Below are 12,963 nucleotides of genomic sequence, written 5' to 3' on the forward strand. Positions count from 1 at the left end.
GCTATCGAAAGGCAAACTAAATTGCCCCCCACCTAATCGATGCTGGATCAAACCAATTGGGAGCCTCTCTTGAAATAAACAATAGTGCAATATATGCAATTATGCAGTTTATGTATTACTATTTCTCTTCGTGACATGTAATTTCCCAGAGCTATTGGACATTGAATGGAACCATGGTATGATCTGCCTTGTACTGCATTCAAAACAAAATCTTTCACTGTTCCTAGGTACATATGACAATAATAACTCAAATCAAATCAAATGAACAAAACAAACAATGTTTCATTTTTGTCACAGAGCAAGGCAACCAAATAGGTTAAAGGGGGGGTAAGCTACCTAACTGGACTCAATGTGGGCCAGTGAAACAGCTTTTACTGTTTGCAGTAGATTTTGCTTGATCTCCACTGAGTTAAAGTGCAGTTCTGAGGGTGTTTGGCTCTTTCAGAGAATTGTTGTTGGTCAATTTTCTCTCATCCCCATTTTCACAAACCAAACAGACCAAACGTAATTAATAAAAATATCAGGAAACAAAAAGTCCAACTTGGAAGAAATTAAACATGACCAAACATAATTTAAATCTTTCAGAACAAAAATATAACATTTTGAATAGAGGCAAAATCAAACCTGGAGAGAAAAGGATTCGAAGTGAGTTGCTGTTATAATTCAAAAGTAAGCATTTTACAACTCCGTGTAACCCTTTTGCTATAAATTCTGTGTCCTATGGTCATGTTCCACAACCACCTGGTTAAGAGGCAGCCCCTGGAAAGGTAGTGGCTTCCAAATAAACCCGTTGGACTATAACCTGGTGTTGTGTGATTTTTAACTTTGTCCACGCCTGTCCAACACCTGTACCTCCAAATCATTTAAAAAAGGAACAGAGAAAGAGAGAGGGATAGCTGCAGATGGACTTTGGGAATGTGGTGACACCATTGTTAAGCATGGGGATCCAGCAAGCAGCGTTGCTGCCAGATAAACAATGGTAGACTCACAGAGAGCAGCAACACACGGGGCTGACAAACAGATGGCGAACATGGTGAGACTGAAGCAGATAAAGAGGCGGGGACACGGATCATGAGGCAAACACAAGCCAAGATAAAAGGCAGGATGGAAGAGACGGTGTTGTGTGGCTTTGTCTAGCTGTAGAAAAGGGTGCGAGCGGAGATATTGCCCAGGAGCTGGTGTCTGAAGACCGGTCTGTGGACTGATTCCTGACCCGGGCCAATGGTAATGATGGCTGACAGGCACGTCCAATTTTATTGCGACCGTGTTTGAAAGTTAGGTTTCGGGGCATTCACGGAAGGTATTCTGACTTCACATGAAGGTATTCTGACCTCATAGTGAACTGAGGGCAGTGTAGCAGGATAAAGGGAGCAGGACACAGAACGAGATATCCAGGGGTCATCCGTAATTCCCCAGGGTGTTATTTTCATTTGACAAGACAGGATCACTTCCCCCGCTTCCACTGCGCACTTTCTGAAAATAAGCTGTGAACTGATTTGAATTTCCCTGACTCTGACCTTATAAACGTTGGCAGCTGTCTGAGGAGAATTCCTGGAGGAGAGAGTCAGTTTGATGTCTGTGCAAAGAGCCCGCTAATCCTCCAACCGAGTGATTGCCTGTCACCCGGAGAGGCTGCCGCCAGCAGATGAAGGAAGCGATTAGGAAAAGATGAAGAAAGAGAGGTGCCAGGAAGGCAAGATGATAACCAGGGAGAGATACTGTCCCGAGGAGCAGGACTGGAAAGAAACTCCAGGCAGCAAATTCTCTCGCACTGTGAAGAAACACCAGCATAAACACAACCTGAAGCACAGATATGCGATCCTGCAGACAGTGGGCAGGGGAGCCTATGGCAAAGTCCAGAAAGCACTAGAGACTGCGACCGGCAGGACGGTAAGTGCTAATCTCACTGAATTAATCTCTGTGTACAATGTGGAGGTAACATTTCTTACAATTGCTTTAAACTGCAGGCTTTTCCGGTTATTTGGAAGGATCAGCGAGGGATATACTTCAATACTGGAGTTTTGTGGAGTTGGATCTCCATTAATTGTTTAAAGATCCACGTGTGGCTTCAGAAGTTATAGCAAGTCCGAAAAAAAACCTGCCAGTCCAGTGGGAGTACTGACAGCACACATTTTTTAGGGAGGGACAGTGGAAGCAGCGAGGTACCTGGGATGCATATTTCCTAATATATATGCAAATATGTGTAATCTTGTTTCCAAAAGTTGCCACGCAAGTGAACTGAAGTTGCTATAGCAGAGTAAGAGGACTAGAACTCGAACCATGCCCAGGATGTTATTCACATTTGTTTTTTGATTGCACCTCTGTGGAGGAAGGGCACAGCACAGTGCGACATCATCGTTGTCATTTGTATCCTCACAGCCAAACTTGAAGGTTAATGTCCCAAACCGAACTTGATCTCCCTCCACTTTCTGGATCTCTGTATTTATATGTGCATAGCCTTGCCACTTCTGCCTCCTCCCCATTCCCCCACACTGCTGGAGTTCAGTGCTGGGTGTTTTTGATACTTTGTGCATGAGTGCATTTAAGATTGTTAGCTTCATTGTTGCAAAGCCCCAGACTGTTGGGCCTCAATCACACTTTATGTGCAAAAACTGGGTGCCTACTCCCATCTCCCAGCAGACACTGGGGAAGATACCCTCTGAGAGGTGGTTCCAGTGTAGTGGCAGCGGGGCTGGGAATGACCATGGTGACTAAGGAATTGGAAAGAGTTCTGCAGCCTCCTAGATTAATACTTTCTGGTAGTGGGTGAAGAATAAAGATGATAACATTTACCAGTGGCCCATACATGTCAAAATATTAACGCCTGTTTTACACTCAGCATTTTACACACAACAGTTTCTACCTCTTCATAACTGCAAGCTAATTTACATACCGATTGTTACCGAGACCAAACTTCACCCACACAATGTGGGTAATGACCAGCAGCTATGGAATTCAAGCCAATTTTGCCCACACTTCTCTAACATTTGTAAGGTTCAGCTGCCACTTCAGCTGAATGCAACTCATTCAGCACGGATTAGTTGCATTTCATTTTATCTATATTAGGGTGGATTATGGGGTTGAGAACAAGTCTGGTTTAGAGAGTTAGCAAGGAATGTACCAGTGTGGTGATAGGTGGTGAAAAGCAAATAAACTTTAACCTGAGCGTGGGTAAAAGAGAAGCCTTGTTTGCTTTTTCAGCCTTTTTTAAAAGTACATTGATGCCATTAGAACTAACAATAAAAGTACTGGGAAACAATTCTATATCCAGACACAATCAAATCTATGTCAGCACTGCATAATTTTCAAATAAAATGTCATGAACTTATGTGGGTGTTCAATGATTACTCAGTGACTCCAATATCCATTTTCATAATTAGAATATATTTCCATTAATAGTTGCAGATCAAGTCAGTCTTTTATTATTCAACATAATTAATTGAAAATCAATACAGTGAGCACAAACTATTAAAAAGATTTGAATAGAAAGGTACATGGACTTGCTTTTTGGGATGAGCTTGATTTTGGACTAACTTACGATAAGTTTGCTTTCAATCTGAATGATTTAAGACATTACAACTCATCCAATTACTACTCGCAGGGTTAACACTGTCTACATTCCAGAACTCGTTGATACTCCATTTAGCACCAACGATTTCAGCATTTCCTTTTGCCTTGCCCAATCTACTAGATGTTGTTCACATTTATTTTCAGGATAGATAATATTTTTCTAAACTATAAGGAATATTTGACTAAATCCATTTTACTACATCTATGGTGGTGGCAAGAGCAGGCAGCTTGAGGTGTCCCGGTGAGCAGGCTATAGCAGAGGAGATTGAGCCTTTGAAGGAGTGTGAGCCTTTCATGGTTAAGCACTCAAGACTGTTTGAATTTTTAACTTTATTTCTTTATTTTTCTAGTTTATACTAAGAAGGACTACAAAGTTTAATTTTTAACTCTGTTTCTTTATTTTTATACTTTGTACTTAAGATTTTGTACATAGGTACCTTTGTACATACGATGGCACCAGGAATGGCAACATTTCATTTTTCACTGAAATTATGTACTTCTGTACTTGAGCACACATGGCAATAAAATCTAATTCTAATTCTAAATCCTGCTTTATCCGGGGAGACAGCAGTGGAGCCTTTCTTTGAACTGCAACATTTTTTTGCTGATAACGGATCCCCCAAAGTCAAGTTACAAGACTTTGGATCCACCAATGATGAATGAATGGTTGTATATGTTTAAGTAAGGAGGTGGAGGTGTAGAAGTGACATTAAAGATGTTGATGGGACCAAGACTTGTGCTTCAGAACTTGTCACATCTCCAGCTGCACTATTTCGGTACAGCTACAACATTAGCATTTACCCAGAAATGTGGGAAATTGCCTAGGTATATCATATCCACAAACATAATGTAGAGAAAATCCAAACTGGCCAGGTGCCACCCCATCAGTCTATTCTCAATCTTCAGCAAAGTCATGGAAATAGCTATTGACAGTGCTTTAAAATAGCATATCCTCAGCAATGACTTGCTCACTGATGCTCAGTTTTGGTACTGCCAGGGCCTGACCTTAATATAGCCTTGCTTCAAATATGGATGGAAAATCTGAACTCAAGGTGAGATGAGAGTGATTACTCTTGACATCAAAGGAGTCGTTGATGAGTGTAGCATCAAGGAGTCCTAGCAAAACTGCAGTCAATGGAAATTTGGGAAAAAACCCACCACTGTTTGGAGTCATACCTAGCACAAAGAGTTGTGGTTGTTGGGGGTCAATCATCACAGCTCCAGGACTCCTTTGCAGGAATTCCTCAGGGTAGTGTCCTAGACCCAACCATCTTCACCTGCTTCATCAATGACCATCCCTCCATCATAAGACTGGAAGTGGGATGTTCACTACCGATTGTGCAATGTTTCACAACAATCAGAACTCCTCAGATACTGAAGCAGTTCATGTCCGTATGCAACAAGAGTGAACAACATTCAAGCTTGGGCTCATGAATAGCAAGTGACATTTGTAACACACAAGTACTAGGCAATGAATATCTTCAACAAAAGAAAATCTCCCCCTGACATTGAATGGCACTACCGTCACTGAATCCTTCACAATGAACATCTTAGGGAGTTGCTACTGACCAGAAACAGTACTGGATCAGACATATATACCGTGGCTACAACAGCAGGCATGAATTCTTCTGCGATTAATTCACCTATGCTGATCCCCAAAGCTTGCCAATCACCTACAAGGCACAAATAACAAAAGTGATGGACTATTCCCCCCTTGCTTCAATGAGTGTAGCTCCAAGAGAGCTAAATAAACTTCACGCAATCCAGCAGAAAATTCCATCTGCCACCATCAGCATTAACTCTTGCCATCACTGTTGCACAGTGGAAGAAATGTGTACCAAATTAAACAATGCACTGCAACAACTCATCAAGGCTCATTCAATGGCGCCTTCTAAACTTGTGAACTGGACCGTCTAGAAGGATAAGCGAAGCCCGTACATGATAACAGCACCATTTGCATTTGTGCTGCAAGCCATACATCAACTTGACTTGGAACTTTTATTCACTCATGAGATATGGCTGTCAATAGATGAGCCAGCATTTATTGGCCATTTAGTTGACCTTCAGAAGGTTGAAATGAGCTGCCTTCTTGAACTGCTGCAGTCCAATGCTGTTAGGAAGAGAATTCCATGATTCCAGGCATATATTAGGAGTTCTGAAGAAGGGTCACTGGATCCAAAACGTTAACTTTTTTCTCTCCATAGATGCTGCCAGAGTGGCTGAGTTTTTCCAGCAATTTTTGTTTTTCTAATTTCCAGCATCATCAGCTCTTTGGTTTTTGGTTCAGAGTGTGATGGAATATTCCCCATTTGTCTGGGTGTGTGTAGATCCAACAACACTCAAAACATTTGACACCATCTGGGACAAGCTTGGAGTGGTGCTGGAAAAGCACAGCAGGTCAGGCAGCATCCAAGGAGCAGGAAAATCGACATTTCGGGCAAAAGCCCTATATCAGGAATAGAGCTCTATTCCTGAAGAAGGGCTTTTGCCTGAAACGTCGATTTACCTCCTCCTCGGATGCTGCCTGACCTGTTGTGCTTTTCCAGCACCACTTTAATCTAGACTCTGGTTTCCAGCATCTGCAGTCCTTGTTTTTACCTTCTAAGACAAAGCAGCCTGCATGACTGGCACCACATCCGCAAATATTTAGTCACTCCATCACAGATGCTATCTACAAGATGCACTGCAGAAGTTTGTCAAAGATCCTTAGAAAGTGCCTTCTAAATCCACAACCAATTCCACCTAGAAGGATAAGGGCAGCAGATTCATGGGAATACCAGTACCTGCAAGATCCCCTCCAAGTCACTCATCATGCTTACTTAGAAATATATTGCTGTTACTTCAGTATTGTTGGTTCAAAAATCTGTAATTCTCTTTCTAATAACACAAGACTACTTATATGCTAAATGGTAGAAGCACCAAGCTATAGATAGAGCTAACTTATCCCACAATAAACAGATCCAATCAAAACTGTACTGTACTGCTACTTTTAGAATGGTTTTTCCTTGATTTCCACTGACCACAGTTTTGATAGGGTTGCTTGATGCCAAACTTCATCAAAATTATTCATGTTATGAAAAAAGAGTGGATCGGTATTCTGGCCACTGGAGTTTAGACGAATGAGGGGATCTCATAAAAACCTACAGAAAAGGACTATAAAGTGTAAACACAGGAAGGATGTTCCAAATGACCAAGCAATCCAGAATCAGGAGTTACTGTCTAAGAATGTGAGGCAGGCCATTTAGGACTCAAATGAAGAGAAGTCTCTTCACTCAGAGAGTGGTGAACCTGTGTAATTCTCTGCCTCAGAAAGTGATTGAGGCTAAAACATTGAATGTTTTCAATAAGGAGTTAGATAGAGTTCTTGGGGCGTAGGGATTAAAGGGTAGGTGGGAAAGTGGGAACAGAGTACTGAGTTGGATGATTAGCCATGATCATATTGAATAGCAGAGCAGACTCAACATGGTGAATGGCCTAATCCTACTCCTATTTTCTATGTTTCTGTGTTAAAATACTGTTTTTCCTGTATGTGATTTCTAATGGAGTGGAGTACATGAACTTGAATTAATAGTTCCAGTTATTTCCATAGTTTTGGGATATGGGGTTAATTTTTAAAAAAAATCAAAGATCTGTGGATGTTAGAAATCAAAAAAAAAAGCAGAAATTGCTAGAAAAAGTCAGCAGGTTTGGCTGCATCTTCTGAAGAAGGGTCACTGAACTCTCCTTTCTCTCCACAGATGCTGGCAGACCAGCTGACATTTTCCAGAAATTTCTGTTTTTGTCAGGGGTTAATTACTTATTTTACTAATTGGCTTCAATTAGAATTACTTGACCACCTGACCCAACTGCTTATCTTTAGCCAAATGCATACAACAGAATTTCCAAAACTTTACTACAAAAAGAACATTGTGCTCAGGCTACCATTTTTCTTCAAAGTATTGTGACTTAACTGGAAATAGTCAAAAGAAAATTGAATTGAAGCTGCAGCATTTCTACAGATAAATGTGACTGTATATTTATGTTAATTTAGTTGAACAAGAATTGATCATGGCTACTTCAACCTCAGTAAAGGAGACAAGGTAGATTCAGGTAATCACAAACTTCTTTTCAAAGTCATAGCATACGTGCTTAGTAGCTTCTCAGATTTACAGAACTCAGCTACATTCTCAGTGCCAGACAGTCTCTGTACGTTGGTGCTTTCAACCGGGACAATAACATGAGCGAATATTTCTGGCCTGTTGTCAGTTTCCATACTACTATACAAGGTTAATTTGTACGGGAACTGCATTCCTCACATTTCCTCAGACAATATTACGTTATTTTTGGAAACTGTATTCCAGTAAAATTTGCTAAAAATGTATCAGGGATGGGGATCTTTCCAGATTTGTTTTAATGACTTTGGATTGAAGCCAATATTTGCAGGCTGCCAGCCTGTTTCAGGACTGATTATCTTTTGTAATTTCAATTCTCAGAGACTGATATTTTCTCCAGTTCTGTCTTTGTCCAACACCCTCAATCTTTGTGGTTAGAATTGTTTCCAACTTCCGGCTGGTTGCTATTATTTGCAACTTAGCTCCCCAGGACAGGAATCCCTAGAAAATTTATTCTTAATGGCTAATATATCTCACCAGACTGCTGTGAAAGCTAAGACTTCTTAATCTTTATTGGAGCAATGGGCTCATAGATTTTGCCACACAGCACCCTTTTACAACCAATGGCATTCCCTCCATCCAACTCCATCCTTCTGTCTCAACTTCCAAGCTCTTATCCATTCCATATGATCTCCAATTGTCTGATCTCCAGGCTCCTTACCCCCCCTCCTCCCATCCTTCGTGCACTTGATGCTCCCAAAATTGGGCTTAGCTGCACTTATCAGCCACTCCTCCTTACAGTCTGAGCATTTCCTGACCTATCCTATCCTCGTGTTTCCTTCCAAATTTGTTCTTAGGGCTTCCATCTTTCCCAACCTGTGCTCAAAATTTGTAACTTCTCCTAACTCTATCTCTAGCTTGCTACTGTTTAAAATCTTAAGCACAAGAGAGCAGTGATTTCTTCTCCCAGTTTTCTCCACCTAGAGGCAGCCATTTTCCTTTTTCTCCATCTGGGCTCCATTGCACTGTCATCTTATAGCTAGTGATATAATATTGTTGCTACTGAGGTACACTGCCAGGAATGTGAAATGTGTATCGTTACAGCAAAACCTCAATTATCTGTTATTCCATTATTCACACTAGAATTTTTCACAACAATTTTCATGGCACTTAGGAGACCAGCAGGAGTTGGACCTCAGTTTTCAATAAGTTAGTTGGTGTGCAGTTAAGTATTTTAAATTGATTTTTCACAGACTGTAGTCTGTTGATCCAACTGGATTCGTATTTGTAATCAGTATACTCATTCTCTGGTGTAAGTTATATCAATGGCATTTTGTTTCAAGTTCAGACGCAGCAAGACTGAGTTTCAAAAGTGAGCTGTGATGGGAGAAATTTTAAAATACAAAGTTAAAAATATAGCACAAAATATTATTGACAATACCATGAAGTGGATTGGCTTGAGTGTATTTCCCTCCTATAGTATCACAGAATGGTCTAAGCTAATGACAATAAAAGAGAGAAAGACCTGCATTTGTATGGTGTTTCTTTACAACCTTCAAATGTTTCAAAGTACTTTTGAAGTATAGTCACTGTTGTAAAGTAGGAAACATGGCAGGCAATTTGTGCACAGCAACTACCATACTCAGAATATGACAACGACCAGAGAGCGATTCAGGAAAAAATATTGACAACGATTCTGGGGAGAACTCTCTGGCTGTTTATTCAAAACTGTGCCAAGTAATCATGTTCATCCACTCAAGTGAGGCCTCAGTTAATACCTCATCTGAAAGGTGGAACCTCTGACAGTGCAGCACTGCCTCAGTACTGCACTAGTTTAAACCCAGAGGGTTAGAGATGAGGGTGTTGCCAACTGAAACATGGCTGACAATCAAAGAGTGAATCTCTTTCTGCAGAATGCTGTGATCCATATTTGTAGGAGAAAGTGAGGTCTGCAGATGCTGGAGATCAAAGTTGAAACTTTATTGCTGGAACAGCACAGCAGGTCAGGCAGCATCCAGGGAACAGGAGATTCGACGTTTCGGGCACAGGCTCTCGATTCCTGAAGAAGGGCCTGTGCCCGAAACGTCGAATCTCCTGTTCCCTGGATGCTGCCTGACCTGCTGTGCTGTTCCAGCAATAAAGTTTCAACATCCATATTTGTAGCCTATTCAAATGACAGGAATGCACTTCCATTGAGAAAATGAGCCAGGTCAACTCTCACTACAGGTGTGGCAAGCCTACATATCAAATCAGCACATGCCATTTCTCCCACAGTCAGAAATAAGGACATAAAGTACATACAATAATGGTGTACCTACAAGCTTAAGTTTTGTTTTACAGCAGACTCAGTAAACTTATGAAAACTTTCTGTTGTAACCACAAGAAAAGTGACAGGAGAAAATCATAACCAATTTAACTATGTTATACTGCAGTTGTAGCATCTAATATAGTTATTCAGTCTTTCCTCTCAATCCCCATCCAATTCCTGTGCTTAATTCGTCAGGCTCCAAACTTGTGCAAGTTTGTGGGCATTGCACAATCAAATCGCTAAGCACCCACACTTTGTGGAAATCACTGTACATGTAAAAGTTAAAAAAAAAACTGTTCCAGACAGATGCTGAAGTTATGTAACTGTGGCTTGCTGCTAAACAAATTTTACATATTTTCCATTTAACTGCAGCAAACCTCCCTGTAGAGACATCTCTTGCATTGAGTGTGGTGAAAGTGTGGTTAGTTACAGAAGAAAAACCTTCAGCTACCTAAACTCTGGTAAAGAGTTGCATATTTTAGATAATTTTGAAAATGTTTCACATACAACTTCATGTCAAATTTGTGCATAGGCAAGAATTTGTGCGTGTATAGTTGTGTTTGATGACAATATAATTAAGTGCATGTGGTTTTAAGTTACTGAACTAGTAATCTGGAGATTTGGACTAATAGCCCAAACAATATGAATTAAATTACACCATGTTATGTTGAGAGCTTGAATTCATTATTTCTTTAAAATAACATGGTAAATAAAATGCTGTCAGTGAGCAAAACTGATCATGAAGCTAATGGATATGATAAAAAAAAACAACTGGTTCACGAAGTTGGGAAGGAAATTTGCTGTCCTTACACTATATTGTCAATATGTAACTCGATATCATTCATTGCTGATTCTGGCTCTGTCAAAATGTGACTCCAATCCCACACAAATGTAACTGGCTCCTAATTGCCAAGTAAAGTGACTTAGTAAGATGAATAGTTGTACCAACTTCCAAGTGCTTTAGCCATACAGAATGCAACAGTCAGCAAGAAAATTTATCATCACCTTTTCAGGACAATGTTACCACCAGGTGAGGAAGAGGAATTGGTTCCCTATTTAAACATCTCTTGGATGGTTGCAACATTTGTGTTTCCATATCATTTTTCACATGCAGTTACCATACTTTAACTAATATGTAACTAAATGGGATATAGTGATATAGAGTCAGAGAGTTGTACAGCATAGAAACAGACCCTTTGGTCCAACTTGTCCACATTGACAAGACATCCTAATCTGACCTAGTGCTATTTGCCAGCATTTGGTCAGTATCTCTCTAACCCTTCCTGTTCATATATCCATCCAGATGCTTTTTAATGTTGTAATTGTACCTGCCTCTACTTTGTTCTTTGGCAGCTTGTTCCATACATGCACCACCCTCTGCATGATAACGTTACCCCTTAGGCCCCTTTTAAATCTCTCACCTTAAACCTATGCCCTCTAGTTTTGAACTCCACTCCCCAGGAAAGAGACCTTGACTATTGATCCTATACATGCCCCTCATGATTTTATAAACCTCTATAAGGTCACAACTCAGCCTCTGACACTCCAGGGAGAAAAAACCCATCCTATTCAGCCTCTCCCTATAGCGTAAACCCTCCTGTCCCAGCAACATCTTTGTAAATCCTTTCTGCATCCGCTCAAGTTTAATAACATCATTCCTATTGAAGAGCAAACAGAAATGTATTCAGTATTCTAAAAGTGGCTTCACCAATGTCCTGTACAGCCACAACATGATGTCCCAACTCCTATAGTCAATATTCTGACCAATGAAGGCAAGCATGCCAAACACCTTTTTTGCCTGTCTACCTGCAACTCTACTTTCAAGGAACTATGCTCCTGCACCCCTAGGTCTCTTTGTTTGGCAACACTTCCCAGGTTCCTACCATGAACTGTTTAAGTCCTGCCATGGTTTGACTTACCAAAATGCAACACCTCACATTTACCTAAGTTAAACTCCATCCACCACTCCTCAGTCCATTGACCTGTCTGAGATCATCAGTGTCCGCTATTCCACCTGCTTTGGTGCCATCCACAAACTTATTAACCATACCTTCTGTATTATCATCCAAATCATTTTTATTTAAAGGATAAACAGCAGTGGAACCAGCACTGAACTTTGTGGCACACTGCTGGTCACAGGTTTTCAGTCTGATCAAAACCCTCTACCGTCACCCTCTGTCTCCGACCTTCAAGCCAGTTTTCTATCTAATGAATACAAGCTGCCCCTGAATCCCATGTGATCTAATGTTACTAACCAGTCTACCATGCAGAACCTTGTCGAACCTTTACTGAAGTCCATATAGACAGCCTCTACCACTCTGCCTTCATCTTTGTCACCACCTCAAGAAACTCAATCAAGTTAATAACACATGACTTCCCATGCACAAAGCCATGTTGACTATTCCTAATCAGTCCTTGCCTTTGCAAATGCATGTAAATCCTGTCCCTCAGAATCCTCTCCAACAACTTACCCATCACTGACACAAGGGTCACCGGTCTATAGTTTCCTGACTTTTCGTTTCTTAAATAGTGGCACTACATTGGTCAATCTAAGTCTTCTGGTAGAGTTCATTTATAAATTCTTAAATTTTCTTTATTGTCCTTCTAACCACAAGTAACTTTTCTTCTCCCAATTTTAAATTTATTATACAAGTGTGAATTAAAGAAGATATGTAAAATTTCTTGACACTGACTTAGTTGGGTGTTTTGACTCTCTAGATAACATGGTAATCCCAATTCAATCAGCTTAGTTTACAAATCTCTGGACTTGTCTAAATCTGTGGTGAGGTGATCACAGCAGCCAAGTCAGTATTTGTCCTTTTTAAAAACATTTTTAGTCCATGAAGGGCCTCAAGTTAACAATCAGATGATGGAAGTTGATTCCATTTTTTGCTATGATGATACTAGCTAGCTGGAAATGTGTTGCTGGAAAAGCGCAGCAGGTCAGGCAGCATCCAGGGAACAGGAGAATCGACGTTTCGGGCATAAGCCCTT

General features: G+C 40.6%; 1 protein-coding gene across 3 annotated transcripts in view; it reads left to right on the top strand.

The window, feature by feature from the left end:
* The first annotated feature begins 914 nt into the window (after positions 1-914).
* The window catches only part of LOC122558899 (NUAK family SNF1-like kinase 1), a 42,754-nt gene continuing 30,705 nt past the window's right edge, over positions 915-12,963 (top strand). The window contains exons 1-2 of one of the 3 annotated variants that reach the window (XM_043707830.1): positions 915-1,224; positions 1,535-1,890. In XM_043707830.1, the coding sequence (XP_043563765.1) occupies positions 1,669-1,890 (222 nt within the window). In that variant the 5' untranslated portion in view covers positions 915-1,224; positions 1,535-1,668. Of the gene's footprint in view, positions 1,891-7,492; positions 7,660-12,963 lie in introns of those variants that run through there. The other 2 variants (XM_043707829.1, XM_043707831.1) reach the window with 2 other exon arrangements.

The sequence above is a fragment of the Chiloscyllium plagiosum genome, chromosome 18 (assembly GCF_004010195.1).
Source record: "Chiloscyllium plagiosum isolate BGI_BamShark_2017 chromosome 18, ASM401019v2, whole genome shotgun sequence".
Lineage (NCBI taxonomy): Eukaryota > Metazoa > Chordata > Chondrichthyes > Orectolobiformes > Hemiscylliidae > Chiloscyllium > Chiloscyllium plagiosum.